Source organism: Haemorhous mexicanus, chromosome Z (genome assembly GCF_027477595.1).
Source record: "Haemorhous mexicanus isolate bHaeMex1 chromosome Z, bHaeMex1.pri, whole genome shotgun sequence".
NCBI lineage: Eukaryota > Metazoa > Chordata > Aves > Passeriformes > Fringillidae > Haemorhous > Haemorhous mexicanus.
The window spans coordinates 51,687,182-51,712,785 of NC_082381.1; the positions used below are offsets into that span (position 1 = coordinate 51,687,182).

Sequence of the window (25,604 nt, forward strand, 5' to 3'; positions counted from 1 at the left end):
GGTTTTGGCACTTCAGCATGCGCTACTGTAGAGTGCAAAAGACAGTAGTCAATAAAGACTGTTGGAAGAAGTCTTTCATTTTCAAAAAGGTGGACTGAAATGTTTGGGCAAGCTTGCACTAATGGGTTATGCATTACTACTGAAATAATAAATTTGAAGCAGTCATGTGTTTCGTCTTAACTGACACAAAAAAAAAAAGATTGGAAAGAATAGTCATTTTGCAATAGTCAAATATGTATGTTTGCATGACCTTTTCACTGAAACTGTCATGTAAACAGAACTGAACTGTGATTCACATGCTTGAAGTGAAACATGCACCTAGTGCTTTGCTGAATACAAATGAATTTTATGTGTTAATAAAATACTGCTTTTGTTCGGTCTGTAAATGAGATTTCTGAAACAGTCTTCAGTTGAATTAAATACTTATGTGGAGTATGTGGTACGCTTAATTTGAGCAAACTTAGCTTGGTGAGTTAGGAGGGATGGTGATCAGCTGAAGAATTCTCCTGTATCCTGATCCTTATTTGCATGACTAACAATTTCAGTGACTGAACCTGAAAAAAGGGATTTTAAAAACCAGGAAAAGACCCAAAGACACTGTTACTTGAACACACTGACTTTTGAAAACTCAAGATGGAGAATTGTTTCTTTCTTATTTTTTTAATGCAAACATTAAAAAAATAACTGCACCAAATTTTCTGGTAATGGTTTGTGATTACATGGTCCCTTTTCACCTCCATCCATATGGGAAATAAAAGAAACACTTTTGGTTTTTTTCAAATTGCTGTCCTGCAGGCACTCCCCAAGATCCTGAGTCAGACTGCCCCTGCATTCTGCATGGGCAGCTGCAGCTTTGTAGTGGAAAAGTCCAAGGAATCTACAGCACGAGTTGTTGTCTGGAGAGAGATAGGAGTACAAAGAAGCTACACAATGGAAAGCACATTATGTGGATGTGACCAGGGCAAGTATAAAGTAAGATGACTCATCAGTTAATATTTCTTTCTTTTTAATTTCTTCCCTTTGCATTGGTATCTTCTTCTGTAATCCTGCTTGCTCAATTCTTGCTTGCTTTAAGCTTTCGAAGCCTTTTAACGTCTGTGTAGGCTTACGTTAGGATGAAATGATACCATTTTCAACTTTGTAGGTTGCATAGCAGTTATGCTTATGGGCTGTTTTAACAATATTAATATTAATCATTGCTTGTAACACATGTGTATGCATGCAGTTAAAAAAAACCAGAACTGTTCTGCCCAACAGATTATTAGGATTGCGTAGTAGTATATGCCAATAGTATAATAATAATAATTTCCTTTACATATGGCAATTTCAGACTTCACCATGGCAGATCATGGTTCTTCAACAGATATTTAACAATGTCCCTTACAGAATTTTCCAATATAGCTGGGGAAGAAGGCTTACAAATCAAAACACTTTCATACCAGCTTACCAGCACTACAAATTGCGCATCATCTCTGATCTCACATAGTTGTGTAGCTTCTTGACTTACAATTTGTTTTAATTTCCTCTCCTTGAAAAGTGTTAACAGGGCTGCATATCTGAAAACAAAAGGTGACTGTGTTGGTAGTGTGTCACTACTAGACAGTGTGCATAGAAGGAGTAGATTTCCTCTGCTTGAAAGTTGAGTTTAGGCATGCTAATCAAGAAAATAATCACAAGCCTCAAATCAGGTGCTTGATGGAAAGGGATCAGAAGGCTGGGTGAGACAGAAACAAAAAAAAAGAGTTGAACAAGATATATTTAGTATATTAATGTATGCTCCAACATCTGTGCTTATATCCCTATAGAGTAGGAAGACATGTATTTTGTTGAACATTTCAGTAGGCCTGTAAGTACTACATTTTGTCAATTAACAACAGATGCATTCCTGCTGTTTTCAGAGTATTCCTAAGATGATAAATCTCATTATGGAGCTTTAAAAAAGATAACTCATCCAACTTGCTTATTTTGAAATTTTGCAAATATTCTTAGACATGGACCTGTGTGGCTTTAGCAGTGTTGATACAGGAAGTACTTAAGAAAAGTGAATTGAAGATGCTTTGTGGACAAACTTTCAAGATGCTTAAACCTCCAAAGCTATTCTTCCGTAAGGAAAGAAAAAAAGGCTGAATTTTGAGGACGAATCATTTACTCAAGGGAAAAGCATTCTTTAAGGTCATATAAACTAACTGATGAGACTAAATTACTCTTTTGCCATTCATTTTATGGAGTAAAGCAATTTGTGAGCTCTTAGTCATCCTCTAAATATACAAGAAGATTCTTAATTTTTTCTTCATTATGATAATGCTCAGAGTTATTAAGAAAATATATCTAAAAAGTCAAGGTGACTGGACTTATCAAAGAGCTGCATTTCTCCAGTGAGAAAATTAAAAAGATGAAGAGGCTTAAGCCCAGGGGTTTTATGGGGGCTTTTGTTGTGTTGTTTCGTTTATTTTAGATTTATTTGGTTTATTTGAGATTTATTTTGTGGAAGGAGTAGGGCCAGTAAGTCTGTCAATAAACTTACAGTATAAATTAGATTACATATGTCATAATATGTTATTTCAAAACAGAGAGAAGTTGAACTACAGAAATTCCCTTCCCTCCTACTTCCCATCCCAAAGACATTAGAGTTCAGATCTGAGGGATGGACACATAAAGGTCTGAAACACTTTGCTAGTCTTATTCTGGTTTGGCATCCTTGCTGAATTTTATTCAAAGCATTAAGAGGATTACCTAACAATTTGGTTCTTTGTGGAAGAAATACTGAGAGTTTGCCAAGCTGAACATACTTTTTCTTTTTATTCTAATGTATTTTATTTGGACAATGATGAATCTAGACTATTTCCAACCAGGAAGCTGTTGAGCTGAAGTTAGCTGATCTTAACCTCTATTTAGGATCTCTGGTAACAGAGTTGTCTCTGGAAGCAAATTTTTTTGAGCTGATCATATAGAATCTTTGTAGTCTTTTGACAGTAAGTGCTGCAAATATAGGTTAGTAAACTGTGATTCAGGATATGGAAAAACAAACTTTCAGGTGAAAGAATTCTCCAGGATCTACTATGGAGCGTAATTAAGATGCCAGACAAAAGAACAATGTCTTCAATGATTCATGCCAAAATAGAAATCAATGTTTTTGCTGATTGAAGATTAATACATTTGGAAGTATTGCTTGACTTTCAAGTTAATGGAAAAGATTTTGTTATGTGGCAATCTTATGACGCACATAAAGAGAAGCCTTCAGGAAATAAAGATTTGATTAACAAATTTCTCAGTAACTATGATTTTTCAGTCTCTAGAATTCGAGTTCTCAGAAATTATTATGTCTTTGTAACCTCTGCTGAATAAGAAATCAGAAGATCTACATGATATTTTACTGACCAATTGACTTCTACGAATCTTTATGTGGCTGTTTTCCTTTTATTAAGTATGTATTATAGGAATATTCTTCTCTGCTTGAGGTCATAGTCTGCTGTGCCTTTGTTTTTTATCTTTGCTTTCAAGTGACAAATTTAATCACTGAGATACTCTATTGATATGAAGGCACCTTCATGATATGCTTAGTAAGGAAGACTTCAACCCTCCATCTAAAATTTTACTGTCTAGAAGAAAGATGGTTGTATAAGATGTAGAGAAAAAAGAAATTAAATTTAGTTTTAAAAAAAAGAAGCTACATCGAGTTGGCTTGAATTTAAATGCAATGCCTATAGCACGTAAGTAACAGCCTCAGTTAAAGGTACTAGAACAACAGTTGAAGATCGTTAGAAGATAAAGAAAAGGAATGTAATCAAGGCTTCAGTGAAAATGAACTTGACCTCAGGTCCCTTAGTAAGGGCACTGATGATGGTTATGATGACTTCCAGAACCAGGCTTTGAATCTTGTTTCATGGAAATGAAGCGGTTTGGCTGATGGAAGAATCAGTTAAGATATTTGGTATTTCACATTTGTGTGATATTACATTCTCCCTTATGATTAAAAGAAATGAAAGAGGCAAATCAAGGTTTGGTATGAGGCTTTTATTACAATTGTGTAGAACCTTCAGTGTAGTAAGTTCAAAATTTATCCTTCAGGTGTTTCCCAGTTATCCACCTCCAATCTGCTCCATTTAGGTTTCCTCTTTCTGCTGTGCTAAAAATAGCAGCCACAGAACATGCGCACGCTATTTATCTTTATAACAATTATCTTTGCACTTTTCTTCATGCTGTACTCTTGTCCTTCTTCAACTTAGAGACACTCTGTTAGACATACCTTGTCTATAAGGAACCTGTCAACTAACGATAAATTCTTCAGCAACAAATGCAGACGATAACTGGAAAAGTTTCTGAACCATCAAGTTGTGCACATTAGTAACCTGTGTAACAGTGAGATTACTGTTACCTTTCTCCTTCCTCTTCTACATACTTTGTTGCCTCTTGACCTTAATGTTATTTTAATCTCTTTGGGGCAGGGACTGTGTCTTCCTGTGATTAGCGTAGTGGAGCCCCAGCTATGACTGGGGTCTTCGAAAGTTAATGATGTGCAAACAAATACAAAACAAAGCCAAAAAATTGGTCTCTGTGGATAAGGTACTGCACTGAGTGAGGAGAACTGATTTCTATTCCCAGCGGGGTCAGTGACATGCTGTGAGACACTGTGCAAATCGCTTCAACCCTCTCTGCCTCCATTTCTCCATCAGTACAGTGAGGATAATTCTTCCTTTATTAATAACTGCTTTGAAACCTACAGCACAAAAGCATTATAAAAGAGGTAAGTAGTATTACTATTAAGAATTAATACTCAACTATTCAACTCTTGTTCACTGCTAACAGGTTTCAGTACCATTTGGCCGGAGGATGGCACTGTTCAGAGTCATGGATATAGATTTATCTTTCTTGTTACTAAAAAGCACCTTGTTCATGAGTACTACCAAGGCAAAAAAAGAATTCAGAAGAAAATCAAACTTTTCTTCTATTAAGTATGTTCAAAACAGCACATGGAGAATGTATGGGCTGTACCATTTCTGGAGCAACATACTTTCTTTTAAACCTTGCATTTTAAAACACAGTGTTAGTGTGGCAACACATACAAAGTTTGTGTGTTTTTTCCCTGGCTTTTGGTAAAAAAAATCCTGCTTCATTCTTTTTTGCTTCTTTCATACTAGATGACTTATCACCAATTCCTGGCTCTTCTGTTTCCCTATTTGTACTGTCAAAGCTTCTTTTTAATCTGTATGTTAAGGGGTCAATAATATCCAAGCTAAAGTCCTTTTAGATTCTCCAGAGGTACAGAAATTGCAAAGGGAGAAATTGAGTGGAGTTGTGCCACTGAATTTGCTAGTGTATATACAGTTAGTTCTAGCCAATTACATAACTGTTGAGGCTCAGTCTAGGTTACACTCTTTTTATAAAGTAGTTGAGGTCAGAGGTTATATCCCTATATACTGCACTTCTGGCTAAATTAAAAATGTAGAATTACCTGTTGGGAGGATTTATTAGATACGTAAACTTGGAGAGCATTACGTAAGTTCTAACTTCTAAATAGTCTTTGCAGAGGAAAATGCCTGGCTATGTAATTCAAGATAGAAAAGAACTATAGCTTTTGAGAATTTGTTAGTTAGTTTTAATTACTAAGTACGTGAATAAATGCTTTCAGAATTAACACATGTAGCCTCTAACTTATAGGCTGGGAAGAGACATCTGTCTCTTGGAGTAACTGCTGCCTTAGGTAGTCTTACCTATGTGTCAAAGCATAGCAATGAATTTGATCCCAGCTATGATATTAATTCTCTCCTTTTTAAAATTCTGTTTGATGGAATTCATATTGAGGAATCTTGTACTTTAAATTCTTATTTTAAAATAATTTATACATATGAACATAGACATTATCTCTGTCTCTTTTCCAATACTACTGGGAAAAGATTTGTTAATTTTGAGACGCTAGTACTGTAGACTAGGAAGCTCCAAAAAATGTGAATGTGTCTGTCCAGCATTGAAGGAAACATGTAGGTATTCCTGAGTGTTCTCTGATACTGTAAGTGTTTATTCTATGAATCTGATTTCTTCTGTCTTTAAAAGCAAGAGAATGTATTAAATAAAGTAAAAAAAACATTAACCTAAAGAGCTATTCTGCAGTATGTGTCCGTCCGTCTGCCTGTACCTATTTTGTATTTTTAAATCTTATTTTCAAATTAGGGATTGCAGATAGGTACAAGAGAACTGGAGGAGATGGGAGCAAAGTTCTGTGTTGGCTTGCTACGTTTAAAAAGAATGTCCTCACCTTTGGAATACAGTCTGCCTTCTAGTCTGTTGGATATTGAAAATGAACTTATTGAGTCAAGCTGTAAAGTGACAAGGTAATACACTTTTATTATATTCTCTTTTTCTTTTGGGAAAAAAATTGCTGTTTCTCAAGTGGTGTAAAGATTCTTTCAAAAATGTTCTTCAAAAACAATGCTGATGTGTTGTGACGTTACAGTAACAATAATCTGAATGTGTTGGAGACCTATTGTGCTAATTTAATTGCTTCAGTGTCTGAAAGAAAACAATACAGACAGAATTAGACTCTATTTCACATTTGCTGCTGGGATAAACACTAGCAATTTTAATGTCATTTGGTAGTTATTGCAGGCCATAAAATTCAGTAGTAGGTCTTAGGTCTCAATTGTCTCTTTCAAAGTGGGTTTGGGTGTTTTTATTTTTTGTTGGGTTTTGGTTGGGTTTTTTTTTTTTTTTGGTGGTTTTTTTTTTTTTTTGCTGTAGTAGTAAAAATATGTTTAAACAGACTTAAAGTATGTGAGGTAAAGCAGTAAGAACTGTAAGTATTTCTTCCTAACTTTCTTTTTCTTATTTCTCTTCTGGTAGAGATATATAGTAAGACTTGAAGAATTTAAAATACATGAAATAGTTTGGGTCACAAAAGAAATTTGTATGCTCAGTAGCCAGGTTACTAAGTTGCCAGTTCTTAAAGCTGCAGATGGGCTTGCAAATGTAGACATATGTTGCATTTTTCCATTCATGCAACTCATCACTGAAGTATCCACATGTATGTGGTAAATAAGGATGCCCAGCAAATTAATGATTTTGAATGTACAAACGTATTTTTCTGAAAATGTGGTTGACAGACTAATAAAGCTGAGTTCCACACTTGGAAAAAAAAAAAAAAACATTGGAAAGGAGTAAGATTTACATGGTATAATATTTCTACTCGTGTTGTCTGTAGCTCAAGTTTACCTAAGGTAATGGAGTAGAAATTTGGGAAAAAATGAAATTTGTTACTGCTTTTGGACAGCTGAAACAAGTACTTGACACTAAGACTTACACTGGATGTAAGATTAATAAGCAATTTGTTTGCAGAACATGGAAACCTACCAGAGCTATGGGAGGGCATCTGTGACACCCTGTGACAGGGAAATAATGTTTATTTCCCCCATTCAGACCCATCAGTGTTCTTGGAATGTTGAGTATTGAGAGAAACTGGAGCTTGTTCATCCTTACCATTTACAGATAATAATGAAAAGCAAAGCATAAGTTAGAAGGTGATAAAAACAATAGGAGTAACAATAGGAGGATGTCTTAGGAAAGTGGTTAAAAGTGTGTGAATAGTAGTGGTGATAGGCTGGTTCCAGTGATGGTTGGATCTCCCCAGTATCATTTGCTCACTAGCTGAATGTCAGATGTTTGTAATGACTAAAATTTTACAGTCAGAACAAGTTTCATGCTTGGTTAAAGCTAAGTTAGTGATTCCTGGAAAAGATAGTGTCAGAAAGTGGGTTTGGGGTAATCAAAGAACTTCTCTAAGTGTGTAAGTAGTAAAAGAAATTTTAGGGGAAATATGGACCCACAGGTGAATGGGACAGGAGCCCTGGTGACACAGGACATGTAAAAGGCTGAGGTACTGACTGCCTTCTTCATCTTAGTGTTTACTAGAAAGATCAGCTCTTGGTGTGCTAAGGATCCAGACACTGGGGAAGGATTGGAATAAGGAAGGCCTACCAGTGGTGGGAGGGGAACAGATTGGAGAATATTTAAGCAAACTAGTCTTACCTAGGCCCAGAAGTTCTGATAAGATGTGCCCACAAGTACTAAGGGAGCTCACTGATGTCACTGTGAAGCCACTCAATAATTTTTGAAGGATCATAGTGATTGGAACAGGTGCTTTCAAAGGTAATCAGATGTCCTGCCTGTCTTCGGGAAGAACAAGGAGGAGATCCAGGGAATTACAGGCTGATCAGTCTCACTGTAATCCCTGATAAGGTGATCAAACAACTAATCCTGGGAAGTATTTGCAGCTGTTTGAAGGAGGGGCTGTTCTTAAGTAGTCAACATGGGATTCTTCCCCTCTCCTCAGCACTGGCAAGGCCTGCGCACCGGGAGAACTGTGTTGCTCAGTAAATGAGTGTCATGGACCTACTGGAGATAGTTCAGTGAGGACTCCTAGGATGTTGAAGGGACCGATGTTCCTCTCACAGGAGGTAATGCCATTGCTGCTTCCAGTAAATTGTTCTGATCTCCACCTTTTGTGATCTCTGCCTTTTGTCCTTCCAGCTGGCAGGGAGGGGAAGTGGCACATGGTTTTGCGGGAGTACCGAATTGAAGAATACTGTTCTTAGACCATGACATATGCTGTAATGATTTTTAAAATAGTAATTCTTCCATAAATACTGCTTAACAGCAGTTTTACTTGATAGCTATTGTGGATAGCCTCTAAATGATAGCCTTTCAGCCAGCACATATGTTTCTTGAGTTCCTCATGTGCAGCGTGTTTAACTTGGAAATTTTGCCTACATGTTACACCTGTTTATCATACTTTCTTTTTCATTTGCAGCTACAATTATATGTTAATAAGACTATAATATTTTTCTCATTTGTGTTATATCACTGTCAATTTTATTGTAACTGGAGCTTCAGCATAAATATGTCTCTTTGAAATATTAAACTTCAGTTACAGCATTTTGAATCAAGATATGTTTATGAGCAATTAATCCATGAGAGTGACATTGAAAAACAGCCCCAGATTCCCATGTAACTTTATATTACTGGCTGCCTCAGGCATGGGATCTCAATTTTCTATTGTGTCTTGGGTTTGAGTTAGAATCCTTGTTCACAGGTAGTGGCTATTCTTTGGAAAAATGTTCTGTGCTGGATTTCTTTTTGTTAATATTACTTAGGGTGGATTTTCCATACAAGAGCATCTATTGAATTGAAGAAAGTCATATCATGCACAAGTCACCCCCCTTAGTATCTGCTAGGAAGCTAAAGACACATCAAAACCACTTTAGTATCAGAATGGGATAAAAAAGGGTGAGATGGCATGTTTGCTTTCTCTTTGATAGCTAACTTCAGTAATGCTAGATGAGAAGACAAACAAATGGAAACACATAGCTTGTTTTAATGTTATGAAATACAGCAACTCCTGGTGTATTAATGGATGCGCATAGTTTGAGCTTCCTTTACCAGCTAAAATACCTCATTGATCCAGCTATCTCTAAAAAATTATTATGCATGAAAACTAATTGCATGTGAAGTACAGCCATGCTGGGGACAGGGGAAAATTGCCTCTGACCTGGTTTACATTTCATTGCTGGGAAATGAGTGGCAGAGGGACTGTTCTAGCCTGGATTTTCAGATATCACTGATAAAAGACTTAGTCCTACATAAACATAATGTTGTTGGCTTCATATGAGCACAGGTAAAATTTAACATTAGGCTTATAATAAGCTTACTATTACTGAGACTCTGTGTGGAAATATTTATAATCCTGATCTGTGAAGAAAGTAACCAGTACTCTGGAACTTAAAAAAAAACCCACCATGTTCAATTTCATCCAAAAGACTAGATCATGAAAATAACAAAAATAATTGTACTGGAAGATGAAATTTTAAATTGGAGAGAGATTATTAAATAACTTCATTCAGTGTATTAAAAGTGAATTTATACCTAGAATTTTTTTTTAATGGTTTCCCCTAACATGACCTTTGGGTGTTACACAGCTACAGATGGTGAAGGGTGATAACCAAGTGCTTCTGCACTAAAGAAATTAGGAGAGTGGGGGAAAAAATTAGATTCTGTGCATGTAAGAGTTAATATTTTTAATCTCTATGGAACATTAACATAAGAAATGTTGAAGTTTATTGGAGGACTCAGTTATCATCTGTTTAATTTTGAAGTCCTGATGGCTTTATTTCTTAAAGTCATTAAATGTAAATCTAAGAACACTAAAACCAAAACACTAAAACAGAAAAATACTCAGCATGAAGTGATAAAATAGGTACATTGCTCTCAGTGTTCACCTAGCAATACTGTATAACTATGTGAGAATCTGTGATGGAAAAACTGAATGTGTGAAACTACTGAATGTGTCAAAGTATTTCTTTTAAAATATGGCATTAAGACTGAAATGTGTTGTGTATTTGTACCTGGGTTTCTGAGCAATCTGATGTCCCTGCCCACAGCAGGGGGGTTGGAACTAGATGATTGTTAAGGTCTATTCCAACTCAAGCCATTCTATGATAAATAAGAAACTACAATTTTGCTCACCTCCAATATTAGGAATAAAAGTGCCATATATTATTCAAGTTTGCACATTATCTTCTTTTATTCTTTGCCAAAGGGATCAATATTGGCATAGGTGAAGTTAAGAGATGATCTCATTCTTTTGTTGCCAGAGGTTCAGAAGCAGAATTCTGCTGTATACCTTAGGCCATATTTAAAAAATCTTTTCAGCCAAGGTGTGCATTTATTATACACTTGAGTGGTAGAAATATACAAAGAACCTCTGTCAAGAAAAGTTTAAAAAGCTTTTTTCTATTCCTCTTCAGAGACAATCATGGGTCAGAATACAGTCACACAGTTTGTTGTTTTATATGCCCAAACTTCAATTCTCACTTTTCTATTACAACAAAAGAACTGCTTATACTTTCTTTATGATTTGCTGCTTTTTACTTGCTATTACAGACAAAAGGGAAGCTACCTACAGGAAAAGCAGGTAAAAAGTTCATCAATAGGAAGTATAAAGCAGAGTATTTTTACACAGCTGTAGCATTCCTGTAGAGTTACTGTAGAACAATTACCAAGATTGTGGTTATTTCCTTTATTTTTGGATATTACTGGTATTACTTTTTACCAAAGCACAGTTTTAATGCTTTCAAGACCAAGCAGGCAAGTTTAAACACAGAAGCACTGATTTTATGTTTTGCAAATGATTTTGAGGGTTTCTCAAATTCTTTTTTGTTTTCTAGGTTGTAATTATAATGACCAAGCACATCTTAATATTTTAGAATATATTGCTAGTATTTCATTACACATAGGCTGACTTTGCATGAGTTCATTTTAAGCCATATCTGAAACAAGAAAGATAAAGCAATAAGTATATTTATTTCCCTCTGGCAGTGAACTTTAACCTTTTATGTGATGAATAAAACACTTAGTTTTTCTTTAGTTATTTCCAACCCATTTGACAATGTTTTCATCCCAGTTCCAAATGGAAAAGATTAGACTAAATGTAATACTGGTCTTGTACTGAGAATTGTAGTTGTTGTGCTGACAGGTTTGATAGGGTCTATATGCAATGAAACAAAAACATATGACCGCATTCATAACTGTTACAATTTACTAGACTTATCCACTGCTCAAAACCTTGACCACTTTTTGGAAATTCTAGTTCATTTCAATGATTCTTTTGGGGCTCATTGGTGTGTTCTAGAACATGGTGTAGTTGTGTTTGTTAATTTGATTTAATTATAGCAGAGAAGCAGACTGAGCTTTGGGACCCAGCATGTCTAGAAAATGGTAGAAAAAGCAGACAGCCAAAAGGAGCTGTGGGAAGGGAAAAACTTGATGAAAAATTCATTTCCTGCACTTAGTCCTACACTTGAGAAAAAACATCAGACTGGTTAGGCAAGGAGTGAGGGGTATGCAATGGGGGTGTGTACAAAGTCTTACAAGGGATTTCTGTCTAGGCTGTCAGATAGAAGCTGGTTTTGCCCAATTTTATTTCCCCCCCCCCTTAATAACTCTTTGCCCAGATATTTGTGTATTCCTAATCTTCTTCACCTGGGGCGAAAGGTGCTTACTCTCCTGCAGCATTGAAGCTTTGCTTGGCCCTTCTTCCAGTACCTTAAGAGTACCTTAGGAGCTTTGTTAAAAAGAAGGCATCTTATACTGCAGCTTTTGTCCAGTCTGTCCCATTCTGAATGTTGGAAGAAAAAGCTATTAAAAATCAGATTCAGAATTCCACTTGTGGGCCTAGTAGCAGTGCCCATGCACCAGGCCCCTGCTCTGGCCTCAGTGAAAGTGATTGCTTTTAATTCTGTGTAGACTGTAGTATTCAGAGTACTGTTTGTCTTCTCTAGGGCAAAATGAGGAAACTAGTAATCAAGAGAAAAAACCCTGAACAAACAAAAATCAGTAAGTGTGATGAACTGCTTATATGTTCTTCATATCTTTCTTTAAGCTTTCTTCCACTCTTGATGGTATGATCCAAATACTACTATGGCCCACAGTAAATGATTGCTGAATCCCACCTGTTTTGATTCAGTTTTGAATTTTGTAAAACATATTTCAGGGTGAGAACACATAGAATGTGCTGATGTTACTTGTGATTAAGCTGTGGAGTAAAATTTTGTAATTCTAAATGTGAAGATACCTAAAAAAAAAATAATTAAAGAGGATTTGGATGTCCAGCTTCTTATGGCTTGGAAGAGTGTTGGATACATCCCACTGAGCCTTGGAAATTCCCTTGAGAAAATTTCCTTATTGCTTACAAAAACTACATAGATTAAGAGCCGCTGAACTGGACAGCACGTGAAGTTGTATGCGAATGTTGCCTCCTGCAGCAGGGTTGCTAATCTCCAGAAGAGAATATAGAACTAAAGGGAAATTAGAAGGGGAAGAATGGAGAAGCAATTCCTTTGTGATACTTTCATATAAGATTTTTTTTTTTTTTCCTCCCATGACAGAGCAGTTTTAAAAAAAATTAGTACTTCAGAATTCTCTCTCCTTCCTACTCCCCAGGTAGCTTCAGCTCTCCATACTTTGATAGGGAATATTTCTTGATTTTTATTCTGAAGCTGTAAAATGTATACACATCCCCTGGAGTGTCAAAAAACTGCTGATCTCCATGGGGTTCAAATTGGTAATGCTTACGTCTACCTTGTGGCTTAATTTATCTGTAATTGAGTCTTGTGGATAATAAAAAATCCCAAGTATATCTTTTATGGGACAATAAAAATATTATTCTGAAAAAATATACCATGTTCGTGACAAGGTTTATTAAATTTTAATATGTTTTGAGCATTAATGTAAATGAAAAACACAGAGTAAGGTACTATCATTTTAAAAAATAATAGAGTCATAGCATGGCTTGGATGGGAAGGGACATTAAAGATCATCTTGTTCCAACCCCCTCCGACATGGACAAGGATGCCACCCCCTGGATTAGGTTTCTTACAGCCCTATCCAATCTGGCCTTGAACACTTCCAGGGATGGGGCATCCACAAGTTCTTTGGTCATCTGTTCTAGTGCCTCACCACCCTCACAGTAAATAATTTCTTCCTAGTATCTAATCTAAATATCTTCTCTTTTAGTTTAATAACATTACTTCTTGTCATATCCCTTTCTGACTGTGTGAAAAGTCATCCTTCCTCTCTCTTCTTAGTCCTTTTTAGGTAATGGAAAACCACAGTGAGGTATCACTGGAGCCTTCTGTTCTTAAGGCTGAAGAACTCTAGCTCTCTTAGCCTGTCATCATAGGAGAGATGCTTCATCCCTCTGAGCAGCTTAGTAGCTTCCTCAAAACTCACTCCAACAGGTTCTTGTGCTGGGGACCTCAGAGCTAAATGCAGCACTCCAGTTGGGATCTCACCAGAGTAGAGCAGAGGGGCAGAATACCCTCCATCACTTTGCTGACCACGCTTCTTTGGATGCAGCTCAGGACATGGTTGGCTTTCTGGGCTGCAAGCTCACACTAGTGGCTCATGTCCAGCTTTTCATCCACAGGGCTTTGCAGGGCTGCTCTCAATGACTTCTTTTTCCAGTCTGTGCTTATGTCTGGGATTGCCCTGATCCAGCTACAGAACCTTGCACTTGAACTTGTTGGACTTCATGAGATGGTTTTCTTGGGCCCAGTTCTTAAGCTTGTCCATTTGGATGGCATCCTGTCCTTCTGTTATGTCAACTGCTCTGCTCACCTTTGTGTCATCTGCAAACTTGCTGTAGGAGCTCTTGACTTCACTGCCAGTGTCATTGAGGAAGGTCTTAAAGGGCACTGGTCCCATGACAGAGCCCTGAGGAGCCCCACTTGTCACCAGCCCCCCATGTGGATGTGGAGCCTTTGACCGAAACTCTCTGGCTGCATCCATCCAGGCAATTCCTTGCCTATCAAACAGTCCACTCATCAAATCCACGTCTCTCCAATTTGGAGATAAGCATGTCATGTGGGACAGTGAAGACCTTACAGAAGTCTAGGTTGTTGATGTACGCTGATCTTCCCATGCTGACTGTTGTAGTCATCCCATCCTAGAAGGCCATCAGATGGTTAAGGCATGATTTGCTCTTAGTCCCCAGGTGTGGAGAGAGCACTGTGTTCCTGATCCCTTCAATGTCTTTCCAAGAGACATGAAATCCCTTTTGGTATTTCACAGTCTCACAGTTGCCACCTTATTCAACCCTAGGTCAAAGAGTAGGAGTGGTTGATAACCCTCTGGTTTTACCAGTTTTGGTAACCTCTTTGTGACATGATGAATGTGGCCCTAATAGGCAGCAAATCTTGCTGGAGAGGCTGGAGGGTAAATGGCAGCTTCCATGTGTCTCACTGAGAATTCTCCAGTAATTACCATGCTTCCTACACTTTTGGTGGCACTCATTCTCATATGAATGGTTGATTGTACCAGTTTTGTAGCATTCTCCTTTTCTTGCTCTCAACTACTTATTGTGGAGTTTTCTCCTCTGGGCCTCATACTGTCATATTTATTAGGTGGGGGCAATTTGGTAGCAAGGGGGAGACTCTTTCTTTTGCTCCAAGCAGAGATGAGAGTCCAGTCTTCCTTGCCTTACAAATCAAACAAGCCTGTCTCAGGGTTGGATGCTAATGTACTTTCTGTTTCCAAGGTCTTAAAGCAGCAGCTGCCTCTCTACTTGTCAGTGCATAATCCCATACCTCAGTTTCCTGCTTGGATTCCCAGATCGTATGCTGCCTGATGAGCTTCTCACACAACATGGCAACCTGGACAAAAGGCTGGTTGGGTCTAGACATATACCCAAGGTAGCTGTGGTCTCTCTTGGTTTTAGTCTGACAGCTGTGATGTGTAGATGCCATTTTTGTTAGTGAAGAAGTCTGCTTCGTCTTCTTCCCAAGCAGAATTAAGTGGCCTTTTCTGCGTGCCCTTCCTGGAGATCTGCTGTGCCTGTCCTGACCACGGCACCACACCCTGGTCACTCGCACTCTCTGGGGCCATTTAAATCTGCTGGCAACACTCATGCCATGTCAGCCTCACTCATGAGAGCTGATGGTTCCTGCTGGGTCTCTCAGCTCTTCCTCATGTTTCTCTGACTTTGGAGGCCCTGCCCATCTGGTTCAGCCCCCAGAACTTGCCGTGGCTGCCACTGCTGTTGCTGCTATCACTGCTGTGTGTGCCTGCCTGCCCTTAATTATTAAAGTATGCTTTAATTAATAATTAAAATAAATTTTAGAAAAATATTGTATTAATTCCTAAATACAGTGTATTTAATGGCAGGTGATAAAGAAAATATTCTATTAAATGAAAGAGATATTCTTAAAGTTCGTCATAAACTTGAAGACCATAGTATTATATCAGGTGTATTAATCAGGCATTTAGGAATTCATCTTTTTACCCATAAAATGTTGTTTAGGTAAGATATGCAGAACTTCAGAATTTCATATAGTATTCTCTTTCAACAGCCATGACTTCAAAGAAAATACACAGATCATGGCATCCTTTGCATTACAGTACTGTAGGTGTGGGATAAACAACCTCTGCTAGCCTGAGCAAAATAATAGTTTCCTTTTAAAAGAAAAAGCAGGAGGTGTAGGAGTAGAGGAAGAAGGATTATTGTGCAAAGTTAATTAGAAGGAGCCCAAGGGAAAAGTTAGGAAATTAAAACCCATAGAATCAGCATGACAGCAGCCAAAAACATATCGCTACAAGATACGCTGAGGGTGGGGAGCAGCAGGGAGGCAAATAAAGAATTTGATTAAACAGTAAGACATTTTTTCAGGTATTTGATTTCTATATTTCTTGTGATCCAACCTCAGTAAAACAGTGGAATACTAATTACACTTCTCAGATTCATGCTAAACTTTAGAACAGAGATTACTGAAAAGTTAAATATTCAAGGCTAACATTTGCTACCTCAAAAGACAACATCTCATGGGAAAGCAAACATACAAGTAGTATGTGACACAGTAGGGATACAGTTTTATGAGGAATGAAAACTTAGAAAGGAAAGTGGAAAAAATAACCTTAGTAATATTATAGTATTATTTGAGTAATACACAATTGAGAAGTCGTGGTGTGTTGCTCTGGATGGTGGTAGAAATCAAAGACTATTATGCAGCAGATTTCAGAGACAGTTTTTAATTTAAAGGTTTATGTAGCTTTCTAAGTAACATCTGTTCTAATCTTTGATCTATTTTAATGGTACTTCTCTTGAATAGAGAAAAATAACATATAATGTTGATTTTTGCTTTATTAAATGTGAAACATATCCCTCAGTTCTGGATGTACATGTGCCAGAGCAAATGTCTAAAATGTGTAAGAGCAAACAGATTGGCTTTTTATGACTGCTCACAGTGCCTGAATTTTCAGAAGTTAGTGGCATGCCTACATGTTTACACATACATGAGCAGGAAAAATAAATGGATACAACTATAAAAAAAAGTGTATTGAATAAGTGTACTTGTGTATACTTTTTTTCAAGACGATATAACACAGGACATATTATGTGAAATGACAAGACACTTTGAATAGCTGAACTATGTGGTTTCCTTGTGTGTCCAGTTCTGTGGGTTTTTTCCATAAGGTAGGCTTTGTTGGTTGCATTCTCTTAACAGGATGAACTATGTTAGTTTAGTATTCAAATAATGACATTAACTAAAAAAAGTGGATAGAATTTTTCAGAGCTTTACTGTTCTATATACCTCACTAAGATGAATTTTTATAAGTGATTACTCTAATACTTTAAACCGTTTTAATACCTAAAACCTTCAACCATTGTCACTGGTTGAATATTTCTCCTTGACGTAGCTCATTGTAGTTTTCTGTCAGTGTTCAGAATTATGACATAATATTGGGTCAACATTCAGATTTAATGGCTCCATTTCGTGTGAATTACACACTCTATTCTGATATCAACTGAAATGTGGATTCCTTGTGTACAAAAATTAATTAATTGGTATCTGTGTTAAGTGATGAGAAGCACAAATTGAAAAAAATCTGTGGATTTGTCAGAATGTGATGCACCTGGTGAAGTCCCTTTCATTTGTTTCTTTAAATAAATGAAACATTTAAATTTTTTCTTTCCCCAGCTTCTTCTTTCCTTAAAGGACTTGTTGGTAGATGGTGACTTCCTAGGGTAGAAAGCATCACAGGATGAAAGAACAAAAAATTTGTATTCCTTTGCTGGTTTTCCCACAGGTGCTTCATGCAAAACATGTATCCTTATTGTATGTCCAGTTCCCCATATGTGAAATGAAAGAGACTTCTTAGCAAAGATCCTGGTTATTTTCTTCACTCTTTGTCTCTCCTAAATGGAAACAATTTTGTTTTAAACCCCCAGTTCATTAGCCAACACTAGGTTATTGCCCTAATTACAGCATAAATAACTTATGAAGTATTTTTATTTGTGGAGCTTTCTGTTTTCCATAGCTAATAGAGTACAGGCTTGTTTAGTGAACCATGATACAGATAGTTTTGAATGTAAATATTTTTTTTCCCCGCTAAGCTAGGGAACAGTTTTTCTCCTAGTATTTGAATTAACTGTCAGCAGTACAAAATGCTACAGTGTGGCATGTCATTGAGGTTACAGGTAGAGGAGGAATACTGTGAAATTTATTTATCTTGAATAGAGATAGCATTTCAGATTTGAAGTGGTACAGCTGAGCTCCTAAAAGGTCTTTAGATAGAAGCAGTGGTTTGTCCTTTGAATTATAAAGCCACAGCCAAGCTAGGTTTTGTGTATCTTCAGAGAAAATTAATCAAAATGAATATGCAAATATTTCTACAAGTTCTTTATGATGTCTCTCAATAAAAACATTCTCACTGTTTTGTATGAGTTATGTGTGATTTGATTATTAGGTAAAATGCATTACAAAATCTTTTTTGGCCTTAAAATTAACGTAAAAGTACTTATGAAATATTTAGGAGTGCATATAAGCAGATAGCTTTTTATGTCCCATGTAAAAGTGGTCTGGAAAACACTTTTCTGCCTCCCCCATCATCCCTTTCTCTGTTCTAGGGAGGTGAGAGGATTAGAAAGTTGTATTTTAACCTTTTTCCAGTTAACACTAAAGGTGTTAATCCTCTTATTCTTTGACTCTATTAGTTAGGGGCATTGACCATTCTGTGGGCAGAGCATCAGTTCACCAAGTGCATTGCCTCAGAGTTGCAATGATTGACAAATTTGAAGTTTTAGCAGGATACAAATGTGTGAGAATCTGATGGGAGTTAAGTGATTCGTGTGAGAACTTAATTGTAGGTGTAACCCTGATCCCTTGTTCTGATATGTGTAAAGTAATTGGTTACAGTGCTTTTCAGTAAAGTATGTGTTTCAATAAAACTCAGGGGTTTATTTGTACCCTGCCGCAATGGCTGTGTCCTTAGGTAGCTGGGTTCTTCAGCAATTTCTGATACTGCTGTATTTGCATTAAGTTCTTACGGGCCATTAGTGTAGCAGATTTGTCATGGTACATTTGGATAATGAGTTGTATATGGCTAATTAATTAGTAGAATGGCATTACAAGCATGGGTTTGTCTCTCAGTTGTTTTACAAGCAACTAAAAAGCCAGTCCCGTTTCAGGTAAGCTACCCCTTTCTTGAGGTAATTTTTGGATTACTGTACGTCAGGAGAGGGACAGGGCACATGGTCTGAATGTGTTAATCCAAACAATACTTTTCACATGCTTCATGGAGCTTCTTGTTTCTTATAGCCCCACTACATATGTCTTGGATGAAGATGAGCCTCGCTTCCTTGAAGAAGTTGATTACAGCGCAGAGAGTAATGATGAAGACGTTGAATTAGCTGATAATGTGGGTGATTATGAGGCAACTAATCAAGATGATGGACTTTCAGACCCAGATTCAACAAGGATACTCCTTTCTTGAACCAACTTTGCTGCCAGTAACAGAAAATAAAGTATCCTGAATTTCCAGTCATATACTTCCTTGCTGTTTTCTACAAAGGGGATAAGCTTCAGTTAACACAATTAACTGGGGCCTGCATAGCTCAAGGACAGTAAATATTTCTGATAAATTTGCATTTGTTTTATTTAAGGAGTTCTGTGTATTCTTTAAGCCGTAAATAGATAAATTTATTTACCAGTTTATTTTCTACTAAATAGTACTGCATGGCATTTTGTGTCCTTAAACCCTATCTTCAGAGAAATGGATTATAATTTTTAGTGTGTCAGAGTACAGAAAATAATTTTTTGTGGTACAGTTCTTTGAGTTGCTTCCTGAAAAATACATATGTACAGATTTTCTAAATTAATTTGTGTATGTCTGTGTATATGCGCGTGTGTATACCGAGGTGAAGAGGTTATTTTTTGACATTATTTCAATGATACTTGATTGTGTTTGAAGCAATGCAGTGCCTGCTCTGAAACAATTCAATAAGTACTAAATTAAAAATGAGAACATGATGTATTAATTTTTGCACTTGTTTCTTGCTTCTTATGATTATGTGGTTTTGCCACAGTATTAAGTGAAAATTCTTACTAATGTCTGTTCAGAGTTCAGGAATTTTGCACAGTGACCAATGCAGCCTGTGCTTAGAAGAACTAGACTCCTGTATAAAACTCACCCTTAAGATAGGCATGATTTAATTTGAAGTTCTCTTGTTAAGTGTACTTGTCTTCAGGAAGAGGTCAGGTATGTACACTCTATGTATATTCAACTACCCAGCTGCTCCATTTTTCTTCTTGAATATGCACGTAGTTAAAAACTGTTCACTTTACTGGAGGCACATTTACTATATACCCAATTCAACTGCTTTAAGGGGGATAGTGCATTTCAGTTTAAACTGTTTTTCCTGATTGCAGCCTTGTGCTAACTCTGCTCTGATAAGGAGATTGGACTGCAACCTCCTGAGTCTGTTCCAGGCTGAATAATTATTCTGTGGTTCTGTATTCTTCATGTTTAAAGTCAAGCTGTCAGGTATGGGATTTACACTTCATCTTCTCCTATTGTCTTCTAATTCTTATTGCCTTTTGCCTCTGCTTAAAATAAGATCTAATAGAAAAATTAAGAGAATTGTAGTCCGTGGTTTACAGAATTGACTAGTTTTGCAATGAAAAATAATTTTCAAAAATTATATTTTTACTTAATGTGACCCAGTTGTGGCATTCATTTTCTTCTGTGTGTGCAAGGGCTTTAAGAACATGAAGAATAACATTTCTAACTTATACCAGGTTTTTAACTGATGGGGATTTTCTCTGTTGTTCCAAATAAAACTGTATTTTGGAGTGGAAGGGCATCTTCAGTAGAGGGATTAAAAAATAATAAAATTTATGAGAATCAACTGTATCAGTGTTTTTCAGCCAGGAGTTGGTTTTGCATCAGGATCTGTTCTTTCAAATTCAGCAGTGTTTGGTAATGCCTGTCCATACTATCCTGATTCTGAAACTGGGGAAGGGTTTTGATCCCTTGTTATATGTGACTGTATTTTTGTTTGAAGACTTAAATTTATATTAATAAACATATAGAGAGAGGTAGAGATGGAAAAGTTGGAAACATTTAGAGTCTTGTTCCTTTATAAGTGTTTCTCTGTAGTGAAAGTTATCTTTCCTTGTGTTCTGTGAACTACATACTGTAAATAAGAATATTTATTTATTACCCTGTTGAAGAGGAGTCCTATGCATTGAAAGTAGAGGAATTTGGGAACCTGTCAAATGGAAGAATTAACTTTGCCACAGAATTTGAATTATTTTTCTGTCCAATGACAGCAGTTCAAAATGCTCATATTGCCCTGTCAGTCTTATACTGTTATCTGCATAAATAGATTTTCATCCTTAAGAACTCCTGCTTCAGTGGGAGTAGTATTAATAAATAAAATGATTCATAAACAATTTCAGTTAAATTTCAGAGAATACAGGATGCCACATGTTTGTTAACTGCATTGTGTATGTCTTCTTAGGTTTCATTTGAATTTGTATTAATCTTGGAAAGCTATTTTTATACTACTGGCAAGACTTCATCCATGTAGAAAGAATTGTGGCTTAGTAGTACAAAATTGTCCTTTTCTCCTGAGCACGAATCTATGTTTGTTCTTCTCATGACTCCTACAACTTTAAATCTGTGCAAAAAGAGTTGTCAGCTATATAATGTCTCAGGATAACATTGTTTATACATTAGATTGTAATGCAGTTATGCATTAGATGTCACTTAGGTGTTGGATGTCACTCTGGCAGCTGTTGGTCTGAACTTCTGCCAGTGTAATTCTAATGCAAGAGGTGAAACTTTGTCCCTATCTTACACATTGTTGAAAATGCAAAGGTACCTCAAACATTTTCCAGTACTTGCCTTTTGAAAGGTAAAGTCTCCATTTGTGCTCATGGGCATGCCAGTTCATGGGCAGAACTGCTGCAGTGAAAACTGCTCCATACTGTTTATCCCTTCTCCAGTACCTATTGCCGTTGTTGCCGTGGTGTTGACAGACATGCTGGTGCCCCCATTATGCGTTTTGGTGGGAAGTCTGGTGTTTGGCTGAAAAAGGAAAAGCTAACACTCAGCACACATTCCATTCTGTTACTGTGGCATTTGCCCTGAAGAAATGGGCAGAATGATAGCAAAGAATGGCAGCATCTTGGACTGTCACAAGCCTTGCAGATTGGGCATGGTCTGTCCCAGACAATTGACTGTCTTTACTCTATGCATTGGCATTTCAATGTGGCTTTGGTTTTAAATGATGGTGTTTGCTATAAGCATGACTGGTTCTGTATAGGCAAAGAAGATATCCCTAGATCTTCCTCCAGTAATAACAACAAATAAGACTATAAAAACAATTACATCTGGATTATTTACTGTCTTGCTTCTAAGTAATTGCTGGACGATGAATCACTCTATTCCCTTTTCAGAAATAATTCAAGCTGCATCACAAATTTTGGTACTGTGTCTTCACTGGTGGCATCCCCTGGTGTAATATAACTTAAAGCAATTTGTGCCAAAATCTTGCCTGGTCATTTTTTGAGGTGGATATCTTTGTCAGCCTGACTTACCAGGGAGTTTGGTTTGAATCTCAAATAAGACTGCAGAAGCAGTAAACACTGTTCACGAAATGCAAAAATACAAGGTTTCAGATAATTTCTGTTTTAATCCTGTAATAGATATAATTGTTGCAGTGTTAGTATGCATGCCCCAAATGTCAATACTTACTAATAAAAATGCGTAATAAAGGATTACTTACAACCTTTTGCTTCCCTGTTATTGGTTAGTGATAATTAAGGATTCCTCATCCTAGCATTTGCGCGCATGTTCTTACCTGTAAGAACAGCAGTGTGCGTAGCATTTTAAAAAGCATATTTTGTTTTCTGTGAAATTAAACTCAGCGGGCTACAGGCTTAGAGTAGTATTTGCATATTAATTGACTGAATTATAACTACCTAAAATTTTTTGAGATTCAGCAATGTTTGTGAAACTTATGAAGACTGGATGAATCACAATGAAGGTCTTTGCAGAGCACACAGAAGAGCCTTCTGATGAGACTCTTTCCCTCCCACACAGTTAATAGGATATTAATCTGATCAAGGAAAGGCACAAGATTATTCCTCAATAAGTCATCCTTTTACAATTCAACTCAGACTACAGTTGAGTTATTTTTACTATATATGTTTTTGCAGCACAAATTTTAAGGTTTCAGCAATTTTTTGAGGGAAAGCCTCAGATAAAATGAGCTAATTAGTTTCATGCCGCTGTCTGGAAAGAGCAAGTGATTACTAGGAGTCATCAATGTAACTTTTGTAATACATTTGCAGTTTATTTAACTACACCTGTCATGTTACTTTAAGTTGAACAGCTTCACAAACTTTGTTGTCTTAATAATTTTAAGGATCTACAATAGTCACAGTGTCAAATTAGTCTTAGGATATTTTTCTTTTATCAGTGTTTCTAAGGGCATCAGGATGCAAGTCCTTCGAGATGTGAGCTCACAACTTGTTTGTTTAAGTAAACTAAATCTAGGTTGCTTTTGAAGTAGGGCTTTAAATACAAAATGCCAAACAACTGTGACACCTAGTAAAGAATACATTGTGTTGGCTGTTTTTAACAATATCATATAAAGAACTCATCTAGTCCCTAACAATACTTCATAACTATGAAAGACACTCCCTTATTTCTTGTTATAGAAAAAGCTAGGTGCTGTATTTCTTTTTGCCTTTTTTAAAACAAACAAACAAAAAATCCCCAAAACACCAAATAAAGAAACAAAAACCCCCCACCAAAATACTGTAGTGTTAGTACACTCAGTACAGCTCTTATTTGAGCTCTTGTAGAAAGAGTCATTGGTACAAAATATGGGTTTATCATCAAAGGAAACGACACACTTAGGATTTGCTGATCCAGATTATGTGGTTATGAAATGTCAGCCAGATTCTGCCTCTTGTTGTCCTTGTGACATTCTTACCACAAGATGTTTGTGCTTAGAGCATGCCCTTCTTTCTGGCATGAGATTATTTCTCATGCAGCTTTTTCCATGGTAGATTGGAAGAATATATACTAGCAGCACCTCATTATTGCATAACGACTCTCAATTTTCACTGGGCTGAATGCTAACAAATGAAAGAATCTGACTAACAAAATTGTACTAACAATAGTACTTCCATACATGATATGCTGCTGTTAACATAGAGGATAGTCACTTTAAATGACCTGAAATAGGACTTTTCTTTACACTGTCCCTCCAGACAAATAAAGATAATAAATTACTGTGATAGCATAAAGTGCTCTTAGCTGATAGCATTGCATTCATGCTCATTTTGTTCCCAAAAGAAAATAGACATGAAAAGATTTCAGTACAAACACGACATGAAGCACAGAGTAAGGAAGACAAATGATCTTTAATACCCTGTATAGTATTTGCTTAATGGTACTGCATTTACATAAACCTTAACAATAGTCCAGCTGACCCCTCAGATTAAAATTGTTCAGCTGTACATTTTATGAAGACAAACTGAGAAGTGCTGCTCAGACCTTCAGCCCACAGGCTGCCTCAATATTTGGCCTTGATCATCATCCCACACAATTTACTACTTTATACTGCCAAATGAAAGGCCCTAAACTGGGTCAGACAGTATTCCAAATTAATAAATGCTTTGGGGTTTTGGCCTGTGAAGATTGTTGCAAAATTTTCAGATTCTCTGCAACAATCATCCTCCTGTTCTGTCTTTTGTGTAAGCACAAAAGACACAAGTCCAATTTAAAAGTACATTGTGCTTGTGTACACTTTTACACCCGTCCATGTCTGCTCTAGGTTACTTTCCTCTTCTGAAGCATCCAGTCCAGTCAAGTCAGTCCTTTAGCTTAAGTGATGAGCCAGTGACATCATCCTCTTCTTTTGGGTCTGATCTCACTGTTGACAAAAGCTTTCTGTTGTGAATCCCATCAGTCAGTATAGCTTGAGAATGCTGCTGTTATCAAATGCACACCCAATTGTGTTCCAGAATGAGACTCCCTAAATCATCTATTTAAGTGCAATAGTTTATTTGTCAGTATGTCAGGTACTTGTTCCTTTTGTCCAAAGACAAAATTTTTAGAACATAAGTAGACAGAAATTTGGAAGAGTAATTTTTCAGGCCTATGGGTAAATTCAGAGACATATTAACTTTAAAAATGCCTTCTTGTTAAGCACCTGACCCCAAAATCTAATAGGGAGATGGGTCAAATCTGATGTACTCATGCAGGGGGCTTTCTGGTCAGCTAATTCTATCAGGAAGCCAAGTCACTTAGTGTTCCTTCTCATGCAGTTTCCCGTATTTAGGAGAAAATGCTGGCAGTCACAGCAGAGGAAGAGGTCTTCATTGTTCACCTCACTGTGTCTGCTTCACAAACTCTAGAGATTGGTGGACGCATTTTCTTTTGCCTCTCAGCTGTGCTCTATGGTAGAGTGAGAGGGACAGAAAGATAAATTACAACTAGTGATTGTTAAGGGTCACATCGACTAGTGCTTAAGAAGATCCATGCTCCTCCATGACTTGTCCACCAGGCAAGGTGGCTATCGGGTGAAGTCCCCCTGTCAATGAAAGAAAATGTAATAAGATAGCCACAGTACCTTTTGGGTTGTAGATGTGAACAGCAAAGGCATATGGGTCCTGAGTAATGACTTGGCAAACTGTGAAACTCTCTTTCCACAGTCTTTGGATGAGCTTCCCACCACACCGTGAAGCCCTGATGGGACATTGCTT

The 25,604-nt window shown here is 36.9% G+C and overlaps 1 protein-coding gene across 12 annotated transcripts in view; it reads left to right on the top strand.

The window, feature by feature from the left end:
- AGTPBP1 (ATP/GTP binding carboxypeptidase 1) overlaps nucleotides 1-22,614 on the top strand; it is a 71,515-nt gene extending 48,901 nt beyond the window's left edge. For 6 of the 12 annotated variants that reach the window (XM_059873123.1, XM_059873120.1, XM_059873124.1 and 3 more), the window contains 5 exons: nucleotides 796-972; nucleotides 6,169-6,329; nucleotides 8,324-8,447; nucleotides 12,327-12,381; nucleotides 19,140-22,614. In XM_059873123.1, the coding sequence (XP_059729106.1) occupies nucleotides 796-972; nucleotides 6,169-6,329; nucleotides 8,324-8,447; nucleotides 12,327-12,381; nucleotides 19,140-19,231 (609 nt within the window). In that variant the 3' untranslated portion in view covers nucleotides 19,232-22,614. The other 6 variants (XM_059873126.1, XM_059873127.1, XR_009490257.1 and 3 more) reach the window with 6 other exon arrangements.
- Nucleotides 22,615-25,604: the final 2,990 nt, after the last annotated feature.